This window comes from Mercenaria mercenaria, chromosome 1 (genome assembly GCF_021730395.1).
Source record: "Mercenaria mercenaria strain notata chromosome 1, MADL_Memer_1, whole genome shotgun sequence".
NCBI lineage: Eukaryota > Metazoa > Mollusca > Bivalvia > Venerida > Veneridae > Mercenaria > Mercenaria mercenaria.
Window position 1 is genome coordinate 41,700,442 of NC_069361.1, and position 22,809 is coordinate 41,723,250.

The 22,809-nt window shown below is 33.0% G+C and overlaps 1 protein-coding gene across 1 annotated transcript; it reads left to right on the forward strand.

The window, feature by feature from the left end:
• Positions 1-11,215: 11,215 nt before the first annotated feature.
• LOC128556858 (uncharacterized) lies at positions 11,216-22,796 on the forward strand. Its single transcript, XM_053542657.1, has 19 exons — positions 11,216-11,441; positions 12,611-12,701; positions 12,924-12,957; positions 13,648-13,780; positions 14,055-14,118; positions 15,370-15,482; positions 15,799-15,884; positions 16,311-16,369; positions 18,477-18,598; positions 18,816-18,915; positions 19,270-19,372; positions 19,515-19,680; positions 19,875-20,064; positions 20,331-20,539; positions 20,958-21,061; positions 21,219-21,394; positions 21,715-21,860; positions 22,129-22,305; positions 22,776-22,796. The coding sequence occupies exons 1-19, from the start codon at positions 11,271-11,273 to the stop codon at positions 22,794-22,796; spliced, it is 2,265 nt and encodes a 754-aa protein (XP_053398632.1). The 5' UTR covers positions 11,216-11,270.
• The last annotated feature ends 13 nt before the right edge of the window (positions 22,797-22,809 follow it).

The following is a 22,809-nucleotide window of genomic DNA, read 5'->3' on the forward strand; positions in this document are numbered from 1 at the left end:
TTACGTAAGTATGGGCCATAACTCATATGTTCCTAGAGCAATTTCACTGACTCTTTCAGGGTCACATTTCGTAATTACAATTAACATTAGTACAATGTTTTATTGAAATCCTTCAAACCCTGTCTGGGAATTGAAACTAACCCACATTTGAATTTCTTAAACCAACGAATAACTGTCGAAAGAGACATTTCATTATGCCCATAAACAGAACATATTTCATCAAAATGTCTTAACACCCTATGCCAAGAATACAACAATTCTTGATATAGGACCGTATTTCAACGGCGTACGCTGACCTTCTTCCAACCATTTTTGTATTGGTCGAGTAGACAATGTTTAGCGAGCGATAGACACAGCTAAAGTGAACAGATTTTGATGGGTGTGGTATCAATGTAAGGCTAACATGTTTATCTACCCAATAATCCTAATTTCTTTGTGATTTTTATATTATTGAGCGAGATAACGTACTAGATGCATTCATATTTGAACAATCCTCGTATTTGAAACTTAAACATGCTTTATTTTGTATTACTAGTCACGTGTTGAAATTTAACCGTTAACAAGGTATTAAGTTTTCAACTTATGTTGCTTGTTTTGTTTTTGTTTTTTTTTTCAAGCGGAGCTATAGTAATAATAGTAACATTCGGTCTTCACTCACAAGACCAAGTTGCTTAATTGAAAGTCTAAGCGGTTGAACCACGGCTAAGATATTTGCTTTTCAAAATATTAAACTTTCAACAACACACACGAGTAAAACGACAAGTATTCGAAAGACATGTATGACGTTTTGTGTCTTTGAAAGCTTAATATTTCATCATGAGAATACATCCTTGAACACTATCTAATTGCTTGACTCAAAAGTTACGGATGGCCAAAAGATTACTTTTTGGCGTGCAAGCTATTGAAAAATTGTTTTATAACTTATATGGCGTGTGTTTTAGACATTTTCTTCGACAAAGTAACACTAAACGTTATTGGTCACATACAATATTTGCAAACCGTACACTTACGGCTTTCATGCAAACTATAATGCCATTTTGTACGGAAGCTTGCAATGGCTAATTTGACTTTTGAGAAAAAAAAATAGAACCAATGACATATTATATCTTAACCACATTAACCGCGATTCACCAACAACTACTAGAACAGATATACCATGCTGTCCAATTATACCTCGCAATCCTCTGAGCAAATGTGCATTATATCTAGCTAACAGAAGTAAACTGCACATAACCGCAGTACAGATTGTTGCGAATGCAATGGTGTAGAAGACTTCTTATACAATCAAATTAAGTAAATACGTGACCTCGCATTAAGCAACTTGGAGTTCATCTTCCAAAGGAAAACATCATAACAAATAAACGGATCAGAAACAAAATGACAAAGGGGGTGCGGGGGGGGGGGGGGACAGAAATGACACATTATGAAAAGAAAAAAAATGGAAATAAGCTTATAAAACATAGCAAAGATACATTTCCACAAAAATAAATGGTAATTGATAATTGAGCGCAAGATATTGAATGAGACAAAAAGCAAAGGGCACTACTGCTACGAAATGGGGAGAAATATCACATCTTACTAAATATATTATCACTCATTTTCTTTCAACAATCATGGTTTCATTTTCTTCTGTACAGAGTTTCCCTGCCTTTGAACATTTGCTAAAAAGGCGTTTCCTATACTGAACGATTAGACCTTTTATCAAAGTTAGATCTGCTAAACCAAATTTCTGTTTAATGTGTGGAACATTCGTTATGTTTCTGGTTGTAATAATACGCAGGCAAATAACTACAGGTATCTTTAAAACACCTGAACGGGACTATATCAAATGTCACTTTATTCGACATTTATTGCCATATTAACTCATACGCTAGATATTTGAAATAAATGGGTTTTTACATAGTAAGACGGTAAGATAAAATGTTTAAGCTAAATTTTCCTATGCATCAAATTCACAATTATGGCTGTTACAGATGTATACTTTTTAAAGTACAGATTATTATTGGCCAATTTTTAATTATTATTGTTGCACCTGAACTAAAATCATTAAGCTGCCGTCAAATTAATAATCGATTTTTTTAGATTCGATTTAAATAATGTATACATGTACATAACCAAGAATTACCAAATCTATCGCTTACCTGAAACAGAAGCAAATTGTTAGGAGAAACAATCGTAGCAGTTCCATTTTCAAAAAAGCCGCTCACATCATTATAAAACTTTTATTGTATTAACCGGTTGTATCATTGCCTGAGACACGCAAATAGCTGTTATGAATGTTAAAGATGAAAGCATTGCCAAATTAGACTTGCATCTTTTGCGAAAAGGCATTGATTGGCTGATCAAAACTACCCAATAACAGAATAACATAAACACTTCCTTCTTGGTGTATAGGGTTTATCATTTCAAGTATAGCAACGTAACGCATACGAAGAAATGACGCCGGACTGGTGAGTACAGTTTTTGAAAACGTTGTTTTTTTACATAATTTCATAATAATTGTTTAAATAATTTAAAAACAATACTGAGAAAATTTCAAGAAGAGAAAATTGTAACACATGACAACAATCTGTGCTGTTTGTAACAAAAATATTGGTTTGTTATTTTTCAATATCATTATATGTTTTAAAAATAAGAGTTTTAATGATATCTATTTAAGCATAGTTTCTTTGCTAAAGAAAACAATGAAATCTATTATTGTGTGCAACAACACTGCAGTTATGCGCACCTCAAATTTAATGGTTATATCAATTTACAATTTGTTCGTAACTTGTATCAAATGAACTTAAAATTTGTACGTTAGTTTATTGTATCGCTGTTGTCATGTCATTGAAGAAATATTATACGCCTAAAGAATGCATAAAGTTTGCAAATTAACATTTATTTCGAAATATTTTGCAACCGCCTCGATAGCCTAGTGGTAAAGCGTCCGCTCCGAGTGCGGGAGGTCGTGGGTTCGATCCCCGACCGCGTTGAGATTGATTAATATAAGTTGTAAATCTTCCTTAACAATCGTTTTAAAATAAATTATGTATAAACTGAAAATTTTAGCATACAGGTCAACGTGTACTAACGACTACCTGTCATGTGTGAGTAACTGTCACTTTGAATTTACTTCGACAAATTTCCTATTTTAAACGCATTAAACGACCACAAGCTTCATACGGGCAGTGGCCATTATTTTAGACTCCCATATGCATAATCAGTCCTCATTTTATGGTCATCATTTACCTGTTTCTACACTATTATCAACTTATGGCGTAGAGTGCGAAACAAACGCACCGTTTGCTTTTGTTAATGAGATTATGATAGAATCTTTCATTTTAGTATTATCACAGTAAATTATACATATTTTGACCACATCTTATAAAGTTATTTTATAGTTTTCTCGGACAAGGTGTGTACTACCTGTGTTAACAAGTCACCTGTTTTAAGCAGCCAATTTTGCATTTTTTCCCAGACGGGTTGCTTATAACATATTTTGACTGTTGTTTACACTGATAAATGCGAATAATTGAAAGCGTTAGTTATATCACGACGGATAAAGTTTATCCGTAAATATCACAAAATGTATTAGGGAACAAATAGGGTTGGTTTGCCTTTGGTATCGTCAAATGCTTAACTCACGAAACCTAGCTGAAAAAAAAATAGCAAACTTCTGCAATTATTATAGTCTGAGAGCTCTGTTGAAATGACATAAAGACAATGCTTAACTTTTTCAGTATTGCTAAAAAGCAACAACAGATCATATCTTAGGAAACATTTATAAATACAGTTTCGTTAGTTATACCCGCATCTACTGATGTCGAAGCCGAGTATGTGTTCTTCCATATGACTGGACTACGTTTAAATGAATTTCGAGGTATTTAAAATAGACTTAAACACAATTCTTATTCAGAAAATGTGTTTGACATTAAAATGTTTATTTTCATTTAAGAAATAATAAATCTGTTCCTACATTTTATCAATTAATGAAATATGGGCAGGAGGTTGGATGTGTAATAATTAAATCACGAGCGTAACACGAGTAGTTTAATTATTCGCATCCAAACGACTGCTCATATTTTATTAACTGATGAAATTATTGGAACATACTTATTATTTCGATTCTAACAACGAAAATAATTCGAGTTTTACAGTACTACATAATCAGGCGCGTAGCTGCCTATACGCAGATACGCAGCTGCGTAATGAAAATCTGGTAAGCATGCACAATTAAATTAGGTAATCTGAAGCATTGTATTTATTTGGTTACAGTCTGGCGCGTAGCTGCTTTTACGCAGATACGCAGCTGCGTAGTGAAAATCTGTCAAGCATACACAATTAAACTGGCAAATTTATTTGGTTGATAGAAGAAGTCTATATCATGCAACGGAGATTGCTTCCTACGAAATCCATGATCAACAATTATGTAAAATTTGCCGTGTTATCGGTAAAATTATCCCCCTTGAAAACACCTGGCTGGGCGATATCGATTTTTAGCTGGTTGATATTTTCCAATAGAAACAAAGAAGGAATAAAAGTTTGAACAAGTATTGTTTTCATTAGAATGAACACACAATATTTATTATCCTATTGAAGTGTTCGTCATTCTTTTCTCTTTACAAAGATATAAACATTCTTTATCTAAAATGAAGAATTAATGCTTCCCTTGGCGAAAAAAAAAACACCACTCTCAGTCTCAGTTTACGGCATACAGTTACTAAATAAAATAAGCAAAAGCCTGTGATACATATCTTATTCTTTCCCCTGTAGTCGCTTTATTCATAACTTGTGAATATTTATTATCCCATTGAAGTATTCTACAGACATTAATATTTTTATATATGTTTTTGTGCTAACGGTTTAAAGAGTCAAATTTCTATAATAAAATTATAATACAATGTTAAAATTGATAAACTGTTGGTTGAGAAATCGGCAAAGAGACATTTTCAAGACTAAAAGCTTTTGAATAGGACAATTTGTAGAACACTGCAGACGTAATTTGTCACGCATAATAATTTTTACGTTATTTTCAGATATCATAGATATATCTTATAATTGTACTTAAATGTATGAAAGGACATCGGACATAATGCTAGGGATTTTGCCCAAATGTCAATGCCATTTTCTGACTTCAATAGCTGATAATCTTATATAATGGCTTCAAATACTCATAAATTAGTAACATACCTATTAAACGGTCACAAAAAAATAATTTTATTTTATGTTCGTTGTTTTGAAATTTGAGCAGTTTGTGACTGAGGGTCATATTTCTTTAATAGTGTAAAATGTGTATTTTTAATGAAATAAGCATATGCAGTTCTTTCCACCCGAGTGCCCATGATAACTGAAGCATTGATCATAGCCTTTTGTACGGTGCCCCTAAAGTGACATGTTACACACATTTTTTCCAATTAGGTAATGTGAGACTTTTTTTTTATTTCGTTTAAACGAAATCATTTCGTTTAAACGAAATAGTTATTTCGTTTAAACGAAATCATTTCGTTTAAACGAAATCATTTCGTTTAAACGAAATAACTTATTTCGTTTATACGAAATCATTTCGTTTAAACGAAATAATCATTTCGTTTAAACGAAATAAACTATTTCGTTTAAACGAAATAACTTATTTCGTTTAAACGAAATGATTTCGTTTAAACGAAATGATTTCGTTTAAACGAAATAAGTTATTTCGTTTAAACGAAATGATTTCGTTTAAACGAAATGATATGCAGTTCTTTCCACCCGAGTGCCCATGATAACTGAAGCATTGATCATAGCCTTTTGTACGGAAATAAGTTATTTCGTTTAAACGAAATCATTTCGTTTAAACGAAATCATTTCGTTTAAACGAAATAAAAAAAGTCTCACATTACCTAATTGGAAAAAAAAGTGTGTAACATGTCACTTTAGGGGCACCGTACTTTTGTTTGTTTTCTATACATCTATTGCTATATAAATAGAAAACGATAATGAAAACATTATCGGAAAAGTCAACGATGTCTTTATTGGTAATTCAGGGTTTACTTCATGGTAAATCAAGGTTATCTTTAAAGTCAATGCGATTCAAAAGTAGTACAACTATTTTGTCACGGATAATGGTTTCACTACCCGATTTTCCTTTTCTCAATAATAACATTAACATATTATCGTTACAAATACAGTGCGCAAGTAGTACTGTATTGACACATGCAGTACACATGTACAATACTGACCGGGCATTATAGGATGGGTTATATATTGAAAACATAAAGTGTTTTACATACATTGGCGTAGCTTCAGTTATAGCGGAGGGATGTAGGGACTGTCTAGGTCATTGTGGGTTCAGGGATTCCTGGGTTTTAACATTATATGACACATTTGGACACGTTCTACATGCATCGTTTGCTCTTCTCAATGTCCCTTGATATTGCATTTTTAGTGTGTTTGGTTTTTCAGTTTCCGAAATTATCTGTAGGGAAATAATAGCGGCTACACCACAGAGTCATGCACATTAAGCCTATATTTTTAATGCCTAGCAAACATTTAAATGTGCTTTCTGTAAATCTAATGCAAATACATATTAATACAATGTAGTTATAAAATACCGCCTGATCCAGTATATCAATGGAACAAAACTTGACTAGCTAGTATCAACATTAATGTCGATATTCCTTAGGGGTCGTTACTAGTATTTCGGTCAGCTTCGGAATAATTTTCTGTTCAGACGTGTGGGTGAATTGTTAATTCTAGGGGTGTTATTGTTAGTTCTGGAGGCGTCAGTGTTAGTTCTGAAGGCGTCAGTGTTAGTTCTTGGGTATCAGTGTTAGTTCTGAAGGCGTCAGCGATAGGTCTGCGGGCGTCAGTGTTAGTTCTGTAGGCACCCGTGTCAGTTAAGGAGTCAGTGTCTAGAGTAGTTATGTAAGAGTTGAGGATGCTGGATCCAGTGCTTCTTTGGTTCGAATTAAGCAAAGATTGTTCTTAAAATGCATTCTAGGTGTGCCATAATTGTATCCTACAAAGGGTAAAAAGGCATTTGCACCACAGCGCCACTATTTCCATAGAAGTTTGTCTATTATATCTCTTTGCCATGGTTAAGTTGAAGACACATACATCTAGTTGTATATGTCTTGGCAACTGGCTTGGTTCATGACATGCGACAGACGTAGTTGTCTCAATCCTTATGACACTAAATCGACGGACTTCGACTGCCAAGAGGCAGCAGATCTGATTGAAAAATTCATAGGATATACTTATCAGGATCAGTCAAGCTTTCAAGCTTAACGTTCTATGTACACTATTTATTTATTATTGTGTTTTCTATGCTTGAAATATTTAAAAAAAAACGAATAAGGCTGTAGATCTGTAAGATTTAGGAGGCATATGCAGTAAGTTGTAAAATATTTTATTCATTTGCTGACACCCTGTATGTAATTTTTTCAATTTTTATCATTTTTTCCCTCTGTGACCAAGCACCATCTTTGGAACATACGTACAATATTATTATTTACAAAGGCATGTGAAATATTTTGTTGCGTCACTTTGGGGAAAGAAGTTTAAAACATAAAAATGATTAATGTTCTTATTTCAATAGAAAGGAGAATTAGAAATGTCTACAAAAATCATCTTTTTTGTAAACAAACTTATAAAATTCATTCGAATATTTCAAGACATGGTCTTTAACTGTCTTTATTATGCTATTTCAGAAGTCTAGGCTTAGATCAGTTTTTACTTAATTTGATAGGCAATCTTCATAGGAAAATGTCCGAGGTCCTTATTAATTATACCATGGTACCAATATTGTACAAAATAAAATATAATAGAAATAATTACACCTAGTTAAATCCTACGCGTATTGCCAAGGTTTTAAACCGGTACAAGTCATACTATATTACAGTATCTGACAACCAATTCACAATGCGATAAATATGTAAATTTCTTTATAATAGGTGATTACAGTTTTTTCAATGGCCTTATAGGTAACTAAATTATATGTATTATATTTCAGAAGACCTTAAAGAACATTCTAAAAAATTATCCTATCAAGTTTTCAGTGTAATACTTGGTTTTAGATGTCATTGAGATATATCAACCAACACGCTATGTTTTTAACATTTTTTTATGATTCAGTATTGTTGGTAAAATGTCTTCCAAACGCTAATGTTAAAGCCAGAAATTTTTGGGGTTTTTTTTCGCATCATTCTCCATCATGAGCGGGCTATACTCGAAGCGCGGGATCATGATGGCAAAGCGCAAAATCATGATGATAAAGCGCGAGATCACGATGACGAAGCGTGAAATCGAGAATTTTCACATGCGCGAGATCACGATGGCGAAACCGCGAAATAACTTAAAAGGTGTAAGAAACATTTTGCAGAATACTGTTTTAGTTCAAGAAAAAAGATAAGGGAAATACCTATAACGCAGTTGACGTAATGAAGACGTCGCTATACCGGAATGCTTTCCCTACGCAAGGTATCAGTTTCAGATTTGGTACATTTGTATCAGTATCATGAAACTTAGCATGTCTGTGTTGACTAGTCTGGTATTCAGTTTGGAGTTTTGGCAAATAACCTGTAACAACTATCGTATATATACTTACAGACATATCTCTTGAATGAAATATCCAATCATAATGATATTTTAAAAGTGTGTCACCACTAACCACTTTTTTTTAATTAATCCTTGCACATATATAACATGGATCACTAAACCACAGATTGCACGTGCAATATTACGCACTTATAGTAAAATAAAACATTTTATAAAAACAATTAACAAAGAATAATGTTTTCGTGTAATGTTTTTGCTTCAAATACACGCTAAAATGCACCACTTGCCGTTCTCACATTGATAAATCATCAAGGGGAGGATACACCGACACCTCCCCCCCCCCCCCCCCCCCACACACACACACGCACCCATTACGTCTGCGTACTATGAAAAATGCCCTAGATGGATGATATGCAGTTACAATTTACTCCCATGGTTAGAAGTGTTGCATAACCGATGGAACGTATAGATATCTGTTCTTTTATCTCAGGTGAGTTTTTGTGATCGCTTGATGTCCGCGTCTGCCTGTCTGTCTGTCGACTGTCTGTCGTCTGTCAACATTTAGCTTGTGTATGCGATAGAGGCTGTATTTTTCAACTGATCTTCATGGAATTTGGTCAGAATGATTGCCTTGATGAAATCTAGGCCAAGTTTGAAAACGGGTCATTTTGAGTCAAAAACAAGGTCACTAGGTAAGATCAAAGAAAAACCTTTTGAATGCGATAGAGGCTGTATTTTTCAATTAGCTTCATGAAATTTGGTCAGAATGATTACCTTGATGAAATCTAGTTCGAGTTCGAAAATGGGTTATCTGCAATCAAAACCTAGGTCACTAGGTCAAATCAAAGAAAAACATTTTGTATGCGATAGAGGCTGTATTTTTCAACTAATCTTCATGAAATTTGGTCAGAATGATTATCTTGATGAAATCTAAGTCGAGTTTGGAAATGGGTTATCTGGGGTCAAAAGCTAGGTCACTAGGTCAAATCAAAGAAAAACCTTTTGTATGCGATAGAGGCTGTATTTTTCAATTAATCTTCATGAATTTTGGTCAGAATGATTATCTTTATGAAATCTAGGTCGAGTTCGAAACTGGGTCATCTGGGGTCAAAAACTTGGGTCACTAGGTCAAATTAAAGAAAAACCTTATGTATGCGATAGAGGCTGTATTTTTCAATAAGTCTTCATGAATTTTGGTTAGAATGATTACCTTGATGAAATCTAGGCCGAGTTTGAAAATGGGTCATCTGAGGTCAAAAACTAGGTTACTAGGTCAAAGCAAAGAAAAACATTGTGTATGCGATAAAGGCTGTATTTTACAATTAATCTTCATAAATTTTGGTCAGAATGATTGCCTTGATAAAATTTAAGTTAAGTTTCATTAGGTCAAATCAAAGATAAACTTTGTGTATGCGATAGAGGCTACATTCTTCAATTGATCTTCATGAAATTAAGTCAGAATGATTGCTTTAATGAAATCTAGTTCGAGTTCGAATATGGGTCATCTTGGTTTAAAAATTAGGTCACTAGGTCAAATCAAAGGAAAACCTTGTGTATGCGATTGGCTGTATTTTTCAATTGATTTTATGAAATTTGGTCAGAATGATTGCCTGATAAAATCTAGAAGTTGATATGGTCATCTGGGTCAAAATAGTCACTAGGTCAAATCAAAGAAAACCTTGTGTATGCAATAGAGGCTGTATTTTTCCATTGATTTTCATGAAATTTGGTCAGAATGATTGCCTTGATGAAAATCTAGGTCAAGTTCGAATATGGGTTATCTGGGGTCAAAAAGTAAGTCACTAGGTCAAATCAAAGGAAAACCTTTTGTATGCGTTAGAGGCTGTTATTTTTTTTTTTCAATTGATCTTCCTGAAAGTAAGTCAAAATGATTTCCTTGATGAAATCTAGGTAGAATTTGAATATGCGTCATCTGTAGTCAAAAAGTAGGTCACTAGTTTAAATCAAATAAAAACCTAATGTATGTGATAGAGGCTGTATTTTTCAATTGATGTTCATGAAATTTGGTCAGAATGAAACCCTTGATGAAATCTAGGTCAAGCTCGAATATGGGTCATCTGGGGTCAAAAACTAGGTCACTAGGTCAAATCAAAGAAAATGCTTGTTTTTGCTCTAATTTTAATGATAATTTGTCAGAATATTTATTTCCATGAAAGCACTAGGTCAAACATGTTTACACTGTTATGGTGTATTATGGTGTGTTTCTCAGGTGAGCGACCTAGGGCCATCTTGGCCCTCTTGTTTTGTTAGAATTTTGAGAAATATTTATAAACTAGTTATCTAACAGCTTGCAAATTATTTATGAACAGAATAATCAAATTAGGTTAGTTAACCCTGAGTTAGGAGTTACAAACTTAACTTTTATATGACGTCACATCATTATGACGTCATACTATATGTCATACATTTTAACGTCACCGCTGAATCATAATTGATCGAAACGTGTTTTACGGTCCTACACATAAGTCAGTATGACATTTTTTATCATAATCATGTTTTTGAAATGTTGTTTTTGACCGATTGGCCCTGAAATAACTCGTATGTAATGGAACAGAAGTAGAATCTATTATGTCACAAACGTAGGGTGTGCAATGTAACAGCCAACCGTATTTTATCGTAGATTTATGTAAAAGCGATTTTGCTATATGTTTATGTAGCAATTACTGCGGTTCTGTTAGAATATTAATTAAACACTTAGAGTAATCTAATATTTTCTAGATTGCACTAGCATCAAAATGAATTCGACAGACCGACGATACGGCCTTTGGTTGTATCTGTTTGTCTGCACGTTCATTCCAACAGTATTGACGTCCTTTGTAAATTATGCACCAGGATACGAATACCTTTACAATCTGAACTCAACGATAGAGCTAAAAGAAGTCCAGACGTTCCTTGCGAAGGGACAGGTAAGCTTTCGGTAAATTAAAAAAAAATAAAATGAAAACTGTGTGTAAATTTCTAAGTTGTCCGAAGTTGTTCACTGGGAGATTCGATAATACATTCAGTCAGTAAGAGTAGAATAATTGCTCATCCATTTGAAACGGGCATATTTAGTTAGAAAAATTCATTTTTGCAACAAAATATTTTCAAAATGCAACAGTATCGAAGAGTGCACTGTGGTCCATGAAGCCTTTTCTTAAAGCAACACTACATTTGGTAGTTAAATATGTATTCTCTCCATTTTGAAACATGCTATTAAATAAGTTAAATCAGCTACATTTAAAACAATAACTCGCTCGCTTCATGAACAATGCATCCGCCTAAAAAAATGAGAAAAAAAGTAAAACATCGCGCTTTCACTCAATTTTCTTTTAGTTACATCTGACCCGCTCAGCTCAGTAGGGAGAGCGCAGATCTATTGATCGCGGGGTCGTGAGTTCAAGACCAGGGCGAAGCGTTTGTTCTCCGTTACGATTTGATAAAAGACATTGTGTCTGAAATCATTCGTCCTCCACCTCTGATTCATGTGGAGAAGTTGGCAGTTACTTGCGGAGAATAGGTTTGCACTGGTACAGAATCAAGGAACACTGGTTAGATTAAGTGCCGGCCGTTATATAACTGAAATACTGTTGAAAAAAATTCCGTTAAACCCAAAACAATCAAACAAACAAAATTAATAACTGGCCAACCATTAACTAATTTAGTGTGGCCTAAAAGTGAAGTGTAAGACCGAATAATATTACGACAAAAATTGTGTTCTTGTGTGAAACTATCTCAAAAACAAGCACACGGTCCTTTACATTTGATTTCACCATAAAGACTAAGACTTTTATGGAATTTCGAAACAAAATGTATTACATCGCTGATATTAACTCACTTTTATATACTTTTATAAGATTTGTTCTAGTTAAATACATTACATTGAATTGATATCTTATGGTTTAATATAAGGATCTAAAAAACCCATATATTTTGTTTCCAACTACTCCCCAAACATCACCTCTATCCCAAAATTTGAGCTCGGAACATCTCGGTTTGCATGCACTGTAACCAAAGAACATTGTAATTATCAAGTCGTTGACAACCTAACACTCATTTTTAAGAATGTTTATATCATTTTATGAAAATGTTACAGGTTGGCTTCGTTAACATAGCAGAAAATGACAACTTCCAGGAATTGCTATTAGTCGTTCATGGTTTAATATTCAGTCCTGAAGGCCATCCTGGTGAGACACATTTACCATGTTTCATATTTACATTTAACCAGAATTTGTTATTTACTCGCATGAAACTTACAAACGATTCAAAGGCTAATTTTTACTTATTTTTTTTTCTTGTTGCATTTCTTAGATACCTTTAATAAACAGTTTAGGAGAAAGTCATTCTAAAGATAACACCCAGTTTGCATTTATGTCTGCGTTTTAATGAAGTTTGATATATTTTGACAGAGGCTGAAAACCAACATCACGACTTCTCAAAATGGTAAGCAATGACTATTGTTTAAATTACTTTATTGTGAAAAAGAAGCTCGTGAAGATTTTTTGTCAGTCTTTAGGTTATCTTTTTATTATTACTTATAGAACAACTACCAAAGGTTAGTCTTTCAGTTATACTTTCATCGGAGGTATGTAATAGAAAGAGCATTGAAACTCGAGGATAAAAGATTTGTACGAGGGGGCGTAGCCCCCGAGTATAAATCGTTTACCCGAGAGTTTTAATGTTCTTTCTGTTTTGTATCATAGCCATCAATATATGGTAGTTGTAGGAGTTCCACATTGCCATATACAGCAGTTCAGTGAGTACTTAAAATCCTTGCTTTACAAATATGTAAAGCCCAGGTAAAATAAACCAATGCTAGAGCAGAAAATCAATAAAGTACACTTCGGTGTCTACTGTTCCAGACATGCTGGCATACCTCCCTATCCAACAGTGCGGTAACTAGCGTGCGGGTATCAAATACCTGCACACTTCTAGTTACCGCGCCCTGTACTCAGTGTATACGAATTACCTGCACCAAATTTGTTAAGAAACAACACCGAGCTATGATACAATTTTAAATAACGTGTGACATTCATACAAAAATCCACAAAGTTGGTGTAATATCAGTGATAATACTGGGATGTTTGAGAAAGTGTGATACAAGAATACATATATTTCTACTTATTGCTTTAGGTTTTCATTTGAGATAAGCCATCGAGGAGAAATAAGGAAAGTCTACCATCCACCTGATGAAGAAAATGAAGTTCTCATGATCAAAAAAGGATTTGCCGGCATGCTGTCCAGCAAACTCCATCATCGTCATGAGGTAAACAAATATATAGGGGCCGGTACATCAGTTACGATTATGAAATAGTTCAATACTATTTGTTCATTCATGTTGTCCTTCACATAATTTGTTTCTTTTACGTTATCAACGCTATTGCCGAGAGTAGAAAATAGCACAGTTACAATGTGAAGTTTAAAGCTTACATAACGCGCTGCAAAAGCTTAAAGCTAAAAGACATCGGAATTTTCTCATTCTTTGCAAATATATTAAAATTAACTGTAATCAGTCTGAAATAGAAACAAATGATTTTCAGGTGGAAGATGGGGGAAATGAACATGGAAGCTGGGGATACAAAACTGACGAATTTGGAAGGGAAGGTTTGCATTTGCTTCTGTGACTATCACTTAACATTTAATGTGCTTTTCATGACGTACATTCATTTTAAGCTATACTTGCGTACTTGTGTAATAAAATAAAACAGGAAACTGCGGGATTCTCAATTAAGTACGGACTTGTAGGTATTTGAGAAAATACGATATTATGAAATCATTTGAAAAACTTTGTTATCTGAAGACTCCAATAGAAATAAGACTTTCCTGCATATAAACATCTTCCTCAGTACACTTCTTTTTTTCTGTCAACGTCTGTATAAAATGGGCAAGGTTTTATGTAGGCATAGGTATCTGTAAGCTAACTGTGATTCATAAAATGATTATTATCAATAGATAGTTATAAGGTATGTGCTAGTAAATGTTCTAAAGTAAGTCTGTGCTGTATTTTTACTATGATATTTTATGTGATAGGTTTGAAGAGGTGATAAAATATGATCTATCTATCTATCTATCTATCTATCTATCTATCGGTCGATCCATTGATCGATCGATTCATCCATCAATCCATCAAGTGACATTTAACCTTTAGCCTGCTGGAGGCAAGTCATTCTGCCTTTGCGACCAGTGCAGACCAAGATCGGCCTACACGTCTGGCTGATCATGGTCTGCACTGTTCGCTATCCAGTCAGTATATTTTAAGAGAACACTCCTTCTAATGATAAATGGTGTTGCCCAAATTGAATGATGGGCCAGTCCATTTTAGAAATTTAGCAAGGTAAGGGTTAATTTGTCTGATGTAGTCCGTGGTACAAATATCTAAAACCGGTAGATTTCATTATGTAAATACAAGAAACTGATCATGTCATGTTTATAAAATCAATGAAATTACCCTTTACTATTGTCCGTCTAAACAAGAAATAATATAGAAGAGCTAATTATATCTAAAAGTAATGTTTCCGCAACAATCAAAAGGATCTCAATTTTCGTCCAATATTAATTTTGTAATTCATTTGGATGATATTAAATGTAATTCATGTTAGTTATATTTTCTGGTCCTTTGGTATAACGGAGTGCATTATACTTTCATAATAGAAATAGAAAGCCGGTTCTAGGGGACGTTAGGAGTGTTGCACGTTTTATTACCTCTCACGAACCGGGTGTGCTATTATTTTACATAATATATACATTCTACGCATCCAGTGGATCTTCTTATAGATTTTATAGGTTTTCTTATAACTAGCTTGACAAGGAAATTTACTTTAGTTTGTTCTAGCGAAAGTATGTTTTATTTATCAGGTCAGCACACCGCATCTTACACAGTTCGCAAAACTTCAAAGGGGTATGAGTATATTAAAACAAGAAATTCTACAAAGATTCAGTCAGTAAATGGAAATGGAACATATGCAAAGGTAAAAATGATAGAAATATCATTAATAACTGCATCACTGTCCGTAAACTCCATATCAAAACAAGTTACTTTTAGCATAATATTGCCTTCAGAGGTGATATCCTTCCATTTATATCAAATCTGCATGTACTATTTGTAAAAATCCTTTACACTGATTCTTGAACTGCTTATTCATACAGGCTTACATATCTTATATCACACATTAACTGAAGGCATGTAAACAGCTATGCGAAACAAATGTCCGACTTTATAACTTAATATTTGAATCGATACCCAGTGAGAAACAATTGATATCAATGTATAGAAATGAATTACAGATGCTACATTTCAATGAGGACTTGAACACTATCCACAGTGTTATGATAGAAGAAGAAATTAGTATTGACTTTTCTACAAAGTCCGAGTAAGTTCAGCTTTCCTCAATTGTTAAAAAGTTGATTGTTTTTTGTTGTTTTTTGTCAGGGTATAGATCACTTCAAAACGCAAATGCTTTGAACAGTTACCAAGTTGTAATTTGAACATGAAATAGATATATACCGCCAATGATATAAAATTGTAATATTTTTTTGGTTCATTACAGCATCCATTGTGTAAACATGGCCTCGTGTTTGTCACATAAGGAATCAAAACAAAAAACACAAAAACCTGTTAAATACAAATTAACTTTGCAAATTTCAGAATTTCATGATTAAATGTTTATGTTGAGATTAACTGCGCAAATTGTGTTTTGTTTTTGTTTTTATTCGCATCGATTCCTCTATTATTTTAAATGCGCGCCACAGTCAAATCAAAATATCATATCTGTGTTTTCATTGTGTTCTTTACGCAGATTTGACCCTTTCCACGGGATGAGACCAGTCCATGCTGTATCAGGCTTCTCTGATATGGGTTTGTATCTTATTTTACCTATGCTATAAACTAAGCTATGTCGTAAAATGTACAGTCTGCAAAATATTTGAAAAACTTATGTTACTAAGTATTAATCTAAATTAATCCTTGAAACGTCTTCCTCAATTTCATACGTCAGACAATTATAGTGTCTTCCTCTTTAAGTTAAAACAAAAATGAATTGGAGTTATTCCGTTTAAACTTCCTCAGTACTCGGTACATAAAGAAGAAATCATCGCATAAAAAGTATGCGGACACGCAAATTTAGATTATTAAAGCATTTTGAATTATTTTATAAATGATTCTTTTACTTGATATAACTGCCAAGCAGAGGGAAAGATAGTCCAATTTGAGAAAATAATGTTAATATCTAATCTTTCTCTTATTTTCAGCTATGACATTTTATTGTAAGCTTTATCCTTGAGTTATTATAAAACAAACAACAGTTTATCTATCTTTCCATATTTGAATATGCATGTTTTCCTTCAGCAATAATGTTCTGTTACATAAATTCTTACTTATAATCTTTCTGAACCAAATTAATATGGTTCGTCTTAGGCTTATGTTGTCATTCTGCCAACCTATCCGTCCGTCCTAAAAAAATAAGATTTTGATTACTGTAGATTGATACAATAAGGTGGCAATAAGAATTAGTCTTAGAATGATCAATAATCCTATTTTCGATTATCATAGAAATAGTTTTCTTTATGAACTTATTCCGTATGTTTGAAAATTAATATTACCAATTTTGACTGCAGTGAATTAAAATCAATCTAACTTAATAGAAAGATAGATGCCAAAAGGTGAAAATCAAACTATATGAGCAGCCTCTCTTATTTGAAAATTTATTTCCTTTACGGCACCTTTTCAATTTGAAAAATGGTGAAATAACAACATAGTTTATAAATAGTGAAAGTGACGGACACAAGAACTATAACTGTGAAATTTCTCTTTCTTTTTTCTTTTGTTGATTTTGCATTTTGTACGTTTTTTGGCAAGAAATATAATCTTTTTTCTTCTGAAGGGCGGTGACTTTAACTTGATTTAAAGATTGCTTTTGAAGGATTGGACTTTAAAGGGTGCGGCGAGTATCACTTCCTATAAATACCCCATTTAAAACGAAAGAGATCAAGGAACTGTGTACTTCTTTAAGTTTTAATATAATTATCATTAGCTTTAACAGAACTCGTGATATTTTAACAACATGAACCAAAAGTATTGAAACTGCGGTTAACTTATATATTTCTAAATTATCTTGGTTTCGCAACCAAGATAGGCAAAAGAGAAGTAAAACCAATTTTAGAAACTGGCATTTCTAATGAATTTCTGATAATTATATAACTGTGAATGCAAAACTTTGACAAATGTTTTTGTTGTTAATTGTTTTACATTCATATCATTCCTATATCAATATATACTTATGCTAAAATAACTATGTCTTTGTCGGGCAACAAGGATAAGAATGAAATTTTAAAAAGCATATCCAACGTGAAACTTACATAGATTAAGCGCTCAGTGAACATAGATAAGTTTAATTTATCAGATGGTGTCATTTCAAACAACTCCAATACATGACACAATCTGATAAACCGCCTTTAAGATTCTCTAATGAATATAAGATGTAATTTGTAGCAGCGATTTTATCGCGTTATTACAAACAGATGTGATACGTATTAACTCATGTGCACACAATACAGTACATTTCCTAAAATAAAGAAATCACATACATTGCGTATATAAATACACCGTATATTATCGGGACTCGTACTTAACCAGTTTGAAGTAAAATTATACTTTAAAACTGTTTCTGACTTACACATTGTCTCATGTTAACTACTTTTTTTATCATACTATTTCAACAGGTTTGGGAAACAAACGTTGTAAATGATAATGAAAAGCGCTTATCACCCTTGTAGGCCAGTAGGTAATGTATACGATGTGGAAACTAGCTCTGAGAACAAAATACGACTATCATGAATATGTTAACAATGCGAGCTTTTTCTGACTACTTAAGTCATGGAAAGTCTACAATAATAACAGAACAATTACATTATTATTTTAATGTTTTATTTTTGTTTTTTGTTTTTTTTTTTTTGTTTACTGACAGGCTTTCCAAAGGTAACTGCCAGCTCAAAAGACAGACTAGTGTTTTTCAAGAAAAGAGAATTTTCCGTAGAATCTGAAAAACCTCTAAACATTGAAACTGGAACTATCAGCCACACAAAGAAGGTGTGTATTGTTGTAAAATGTATAAGGCATTAGTAAACTCTTGTTATGATCATTTTCAGAAAATATTCACACGTGTTATCGTTCATGTCTCCTGATGGTTTTAATAAAACTATTCCCATTTGCAAGCACATTTAGATGAAGCTTAAAAGCAAAATAGATATAGCGCAAAATAGAATGATGTTTGAAAAATGAAAAAAAAAAAATACATATATTTCAGAATAAAAAGCGAGCTGCCTATCAAACACAAAGTCAAATTCAGAACGCAAAGGCTGATATTTCTGGCAATCTGACATGCATCCGCCAACAACCGGAACAAGGTTTATTAAATACGACCGCTAAAAGATTTTAATCTATTAATACAAAAACTGTTCAATATTTGATGATATAATCATTTATAATAAGGCAAGCAATTTTGGAAATTATAGAGCAAGCTTGTATGATAATCTTGCTTGTGACCCATGCGAGTTTGAATTTAAGTGTTTTGTTGTAGTGAAACTTTTTATTTTATGTAGCAATTTTTATCATATAAGAAATCATTCGGAAATGTAATTATAACATGAAATTCGTTTCATCCGTTAACACTTCTAAATTTTAAAAATATAATTATCAATTACAATTTTGAAAAATGTTTTTCAAAAGTAAAGCTCATTTTATATATCTCTCTTCTTTAGGTTCACCGGAACTAGGCATATGCTTTCATAATCTAATCAGAACTCTTGAACAAATGACTGAGTCAGATGTTGAGAAAGTAGCAAATTCATACTTTCTTACAGTGTAAGTATTGTCACTCGTTTCTGTGACCTTCTATAACATCATGTTTGAATTTGTGTTATACCATCACTCGCACTGTTCGGGTAACTTTTGAAATAAGATTATTTATCGAAACAATTACCCATTCAACATAATACTTTTTCAGATCAAGAAAGAACAGAGAAAACAGAAATATAATGGCAGATGCCTTTATAGCAGTAAACAACCAAAATGTTATTGTGAACAAAGTACTAAACAACCTCCAAACAGATGAACCTCTCCTAATGAGAGTGCTGCAATCACTCACAGCACTAGACCATGAGCCGAATATGGTTTGTAAAGTTGTTCCTCATCTGTTCTGATATTTCCTAATGAGACACGAAAACCCGTTGCGGAATGATATACTGTTTATATTTAAAATATATAAATACCAGTTATAAAGGCACTATTGTCAAGAATTGATAATTTCCTTATTCGGTATGTGTGGTAGCTGCAACCGTTATATAATATGCATTAAACATTACAGGAAATGCTGACGACTATTGAGAAGTTTTGCTTCAAGGGTAAGAGGTCTGAAAGTATGCGCCTTCCAAAAGAAATCAGACAGATTTCCTGTTTAACATTTGGAGGACTGGTTGGTAGTGTAAAAAAATTCGGTCAAGTGAAACACGCTGAAAAGCTTGTACAATATCTTCACAATGAACTTGGATTACACGGTAACTTCCATGGCCTATCTTGAATAGATGTAATATGCCAATAAGTAATATAAAACTAGCTTTCAGTTAAAGTTGCGGAAAAGCTATAATTAGTCAGACACAGACACAGATTGTTACTGATATGAAGATTTACAATAATTGAAATGAGCTGTTTGGATTCACAACAATAAATTTTACAGTTTTCAAAAGTTAAACAGTTTCAACACGTATACTTTAATCATATTGTATAAGAAAAATGCTATAGGTTGCTCTTATTTTGAAACTAGATCCATGGAATTTCAAGATGAAGAGATCGACAATGACAGAGATTGAATGTGTAGAATATGATCACAACAAGGTTGTCATGCTTGATGCTATCGGAAATGCAGGGTTACAAGTGTCATACGAGCACATTGTATCGCATGTAAACACAACAAATTCACAGTGGATTAAACGTACAGGAATTCACGCTCTAAGAAGTTACCATGATGCAAATGTAATATTTGTTTTGTTTTTCTGACATCTAATTGTATCTACTTGATGCACATATAGTATTAACATAAAGTTATGAAACCATTTTTAAGTAACACATGAACTTCTTTAAGACGTAATGTATTTGTGTCATTCACGTTCTACTCGAAAAGCTAAGCCAATAAATTGGCTAAGGAGTCTTTAGAATCACCTGTCATAAAGCTAATCCGATATAGGATGTTGGCTCTTCTAATATTCTTTCTTATCATTGCTTGTACATCTCAAAAGTTTATCATATTTGCGTATGATAGTTATTGACGAATGGAACTGCGGTGATAAGTGAACAAGTAATACTTAACATCTTTACGATGCATATGGGTGATTTTGACTAGCACAGTGTAAGAAGAATATAGATAAATTTAATGTCAATAACTATTTTACAGACACTACATGAGCTAGAAAAAGTTGTACTATACGACGATAACGACCTCGTTCGTTATGAAGCTCTCCTGCAATACCAAGCTCATCCACTAGCAGTTGCAGTGAGGTATAAATTACTTTAAATTCATTTATTTCAGTACAAGCATATAGAAGTATTTGCTCAATCTATTTTGATTCGAGAATATGTTATTACATAAACTTGTCTTTGATCTGTTTCTATCTGTGAGCATTGTACATAACCTAAGCTTTCTGTTGCTTTTCAGCACTGGCAATGGAAGTGGACTTGCACATACTGGAATCGCTAAAAGGTCAATATTTGACGCTAAACTTGCATTTCGACTTGAAGCTCCTGGTGTAGATTGGCGCAAACAAATTGGCTCAAGTTCGATTGGCGCTTCATTTGGCTTGATAATGGAAAATCTGCTTGATCTACAAATGTGTATGTTCCAAGAATATGTTTATCTTTATGAAATAACACTGAATGTGGATAAGAATATCAGGATGTAGCCGAGAACGTGTACAGTTCATCTCCCATATATGATTAAATTTATTTGTCTAGAGATATATTCTCTTTACCAATATGTCAATAGCTTTGATTAACGTTTCATGTATACGTATCTTATTCAAAAGTAATTTCAAACAGCGTCATTATTGAAATCCTATTTACTTTCAAAAGCTTCGTCTACTATTTATATCTTTGTTTTGGACATAACAACTCATAAAGGACAATACACTCCTTATTGGAAACATTTTTTTCAGCCTTGATTAAAGGAAGTATAGATGTGAGGGTACATGATGAAGCGTATGTAAAGATCCATCTGGGATATATAGGCATCAACATGGATTTTTTTCTAGCAAGGATTTGTTTCAAAGGCGGTGCAAAATATGCTCTAAATATATTAAAGGTAGGAAAAGTTGATGTTTTACAAGATTATTAAATATGATTTATGGTAAAAGTCAAATAATATTGAATATGATTTATCGTAAAAATCAAATAATATTGATATGATTCAGACAATGCTGATAAACAGATGTACTATTCTAAAATGTTTGTAGCGAAGTAATGGTTCTGATGTATTACCTGTAAAATGGACATGATTCAAAGAAAAGGAAACGATACATAGGAAAATGCGCAAAATATGCCTGGTACAAGCACTGTTAAAATAATTTCAGGAACTAGATCCAAAACTGGGATTCGACCTTATAAAGCAGTTCAAAAGCATAGTAAACAAAGTTGTGGGTGGTGTGAAACGAGGAGTAGAGGCATTCAAGAGAATCATATCTACTGACTCTTCATTGAAGGATATCGTTGATGATTTTGTAGAAGCGGTGACGGAAATACCAAAGAAGGCAAGCTTTGAATCATTTATTTTTACGAATGATATGAATGAATTACAAAATGATCAAAGTATTGAACGCAGTGTAATAAAACTCATATAAATATTCGGCATAGGAATCACCCGACCTTGTCGCATACTGAGGTTAAAGAGTATTTAATTTCCATCATTTTATTCTTTCTATTATCAGTAAGATTAAGCCAATGTCAATGTTGAGCAAATGTTATTGCGTTCAAAACAAATTTATGTGTAGAAAAATACAGTAAATCAAAAGACGCTCATTGTGTGTTGTTTCAATATGATCTGAAACTTATTCATTTCGTAACGTATCCTTTACTTTTCATTTCATTTTGCACCGCCTTTGAAACAAATCCTACTATATGTGTTTCATTTTTTCACACAGATTCTTCCTGATGTATTTTTGCATATTAGTTAGTTTTCCTTGCCTGTATTAATATTATTTTTGCATTGCAATTTTTGCAGGGAATAAGTATCTGCTTTTGATCCTACTATATGT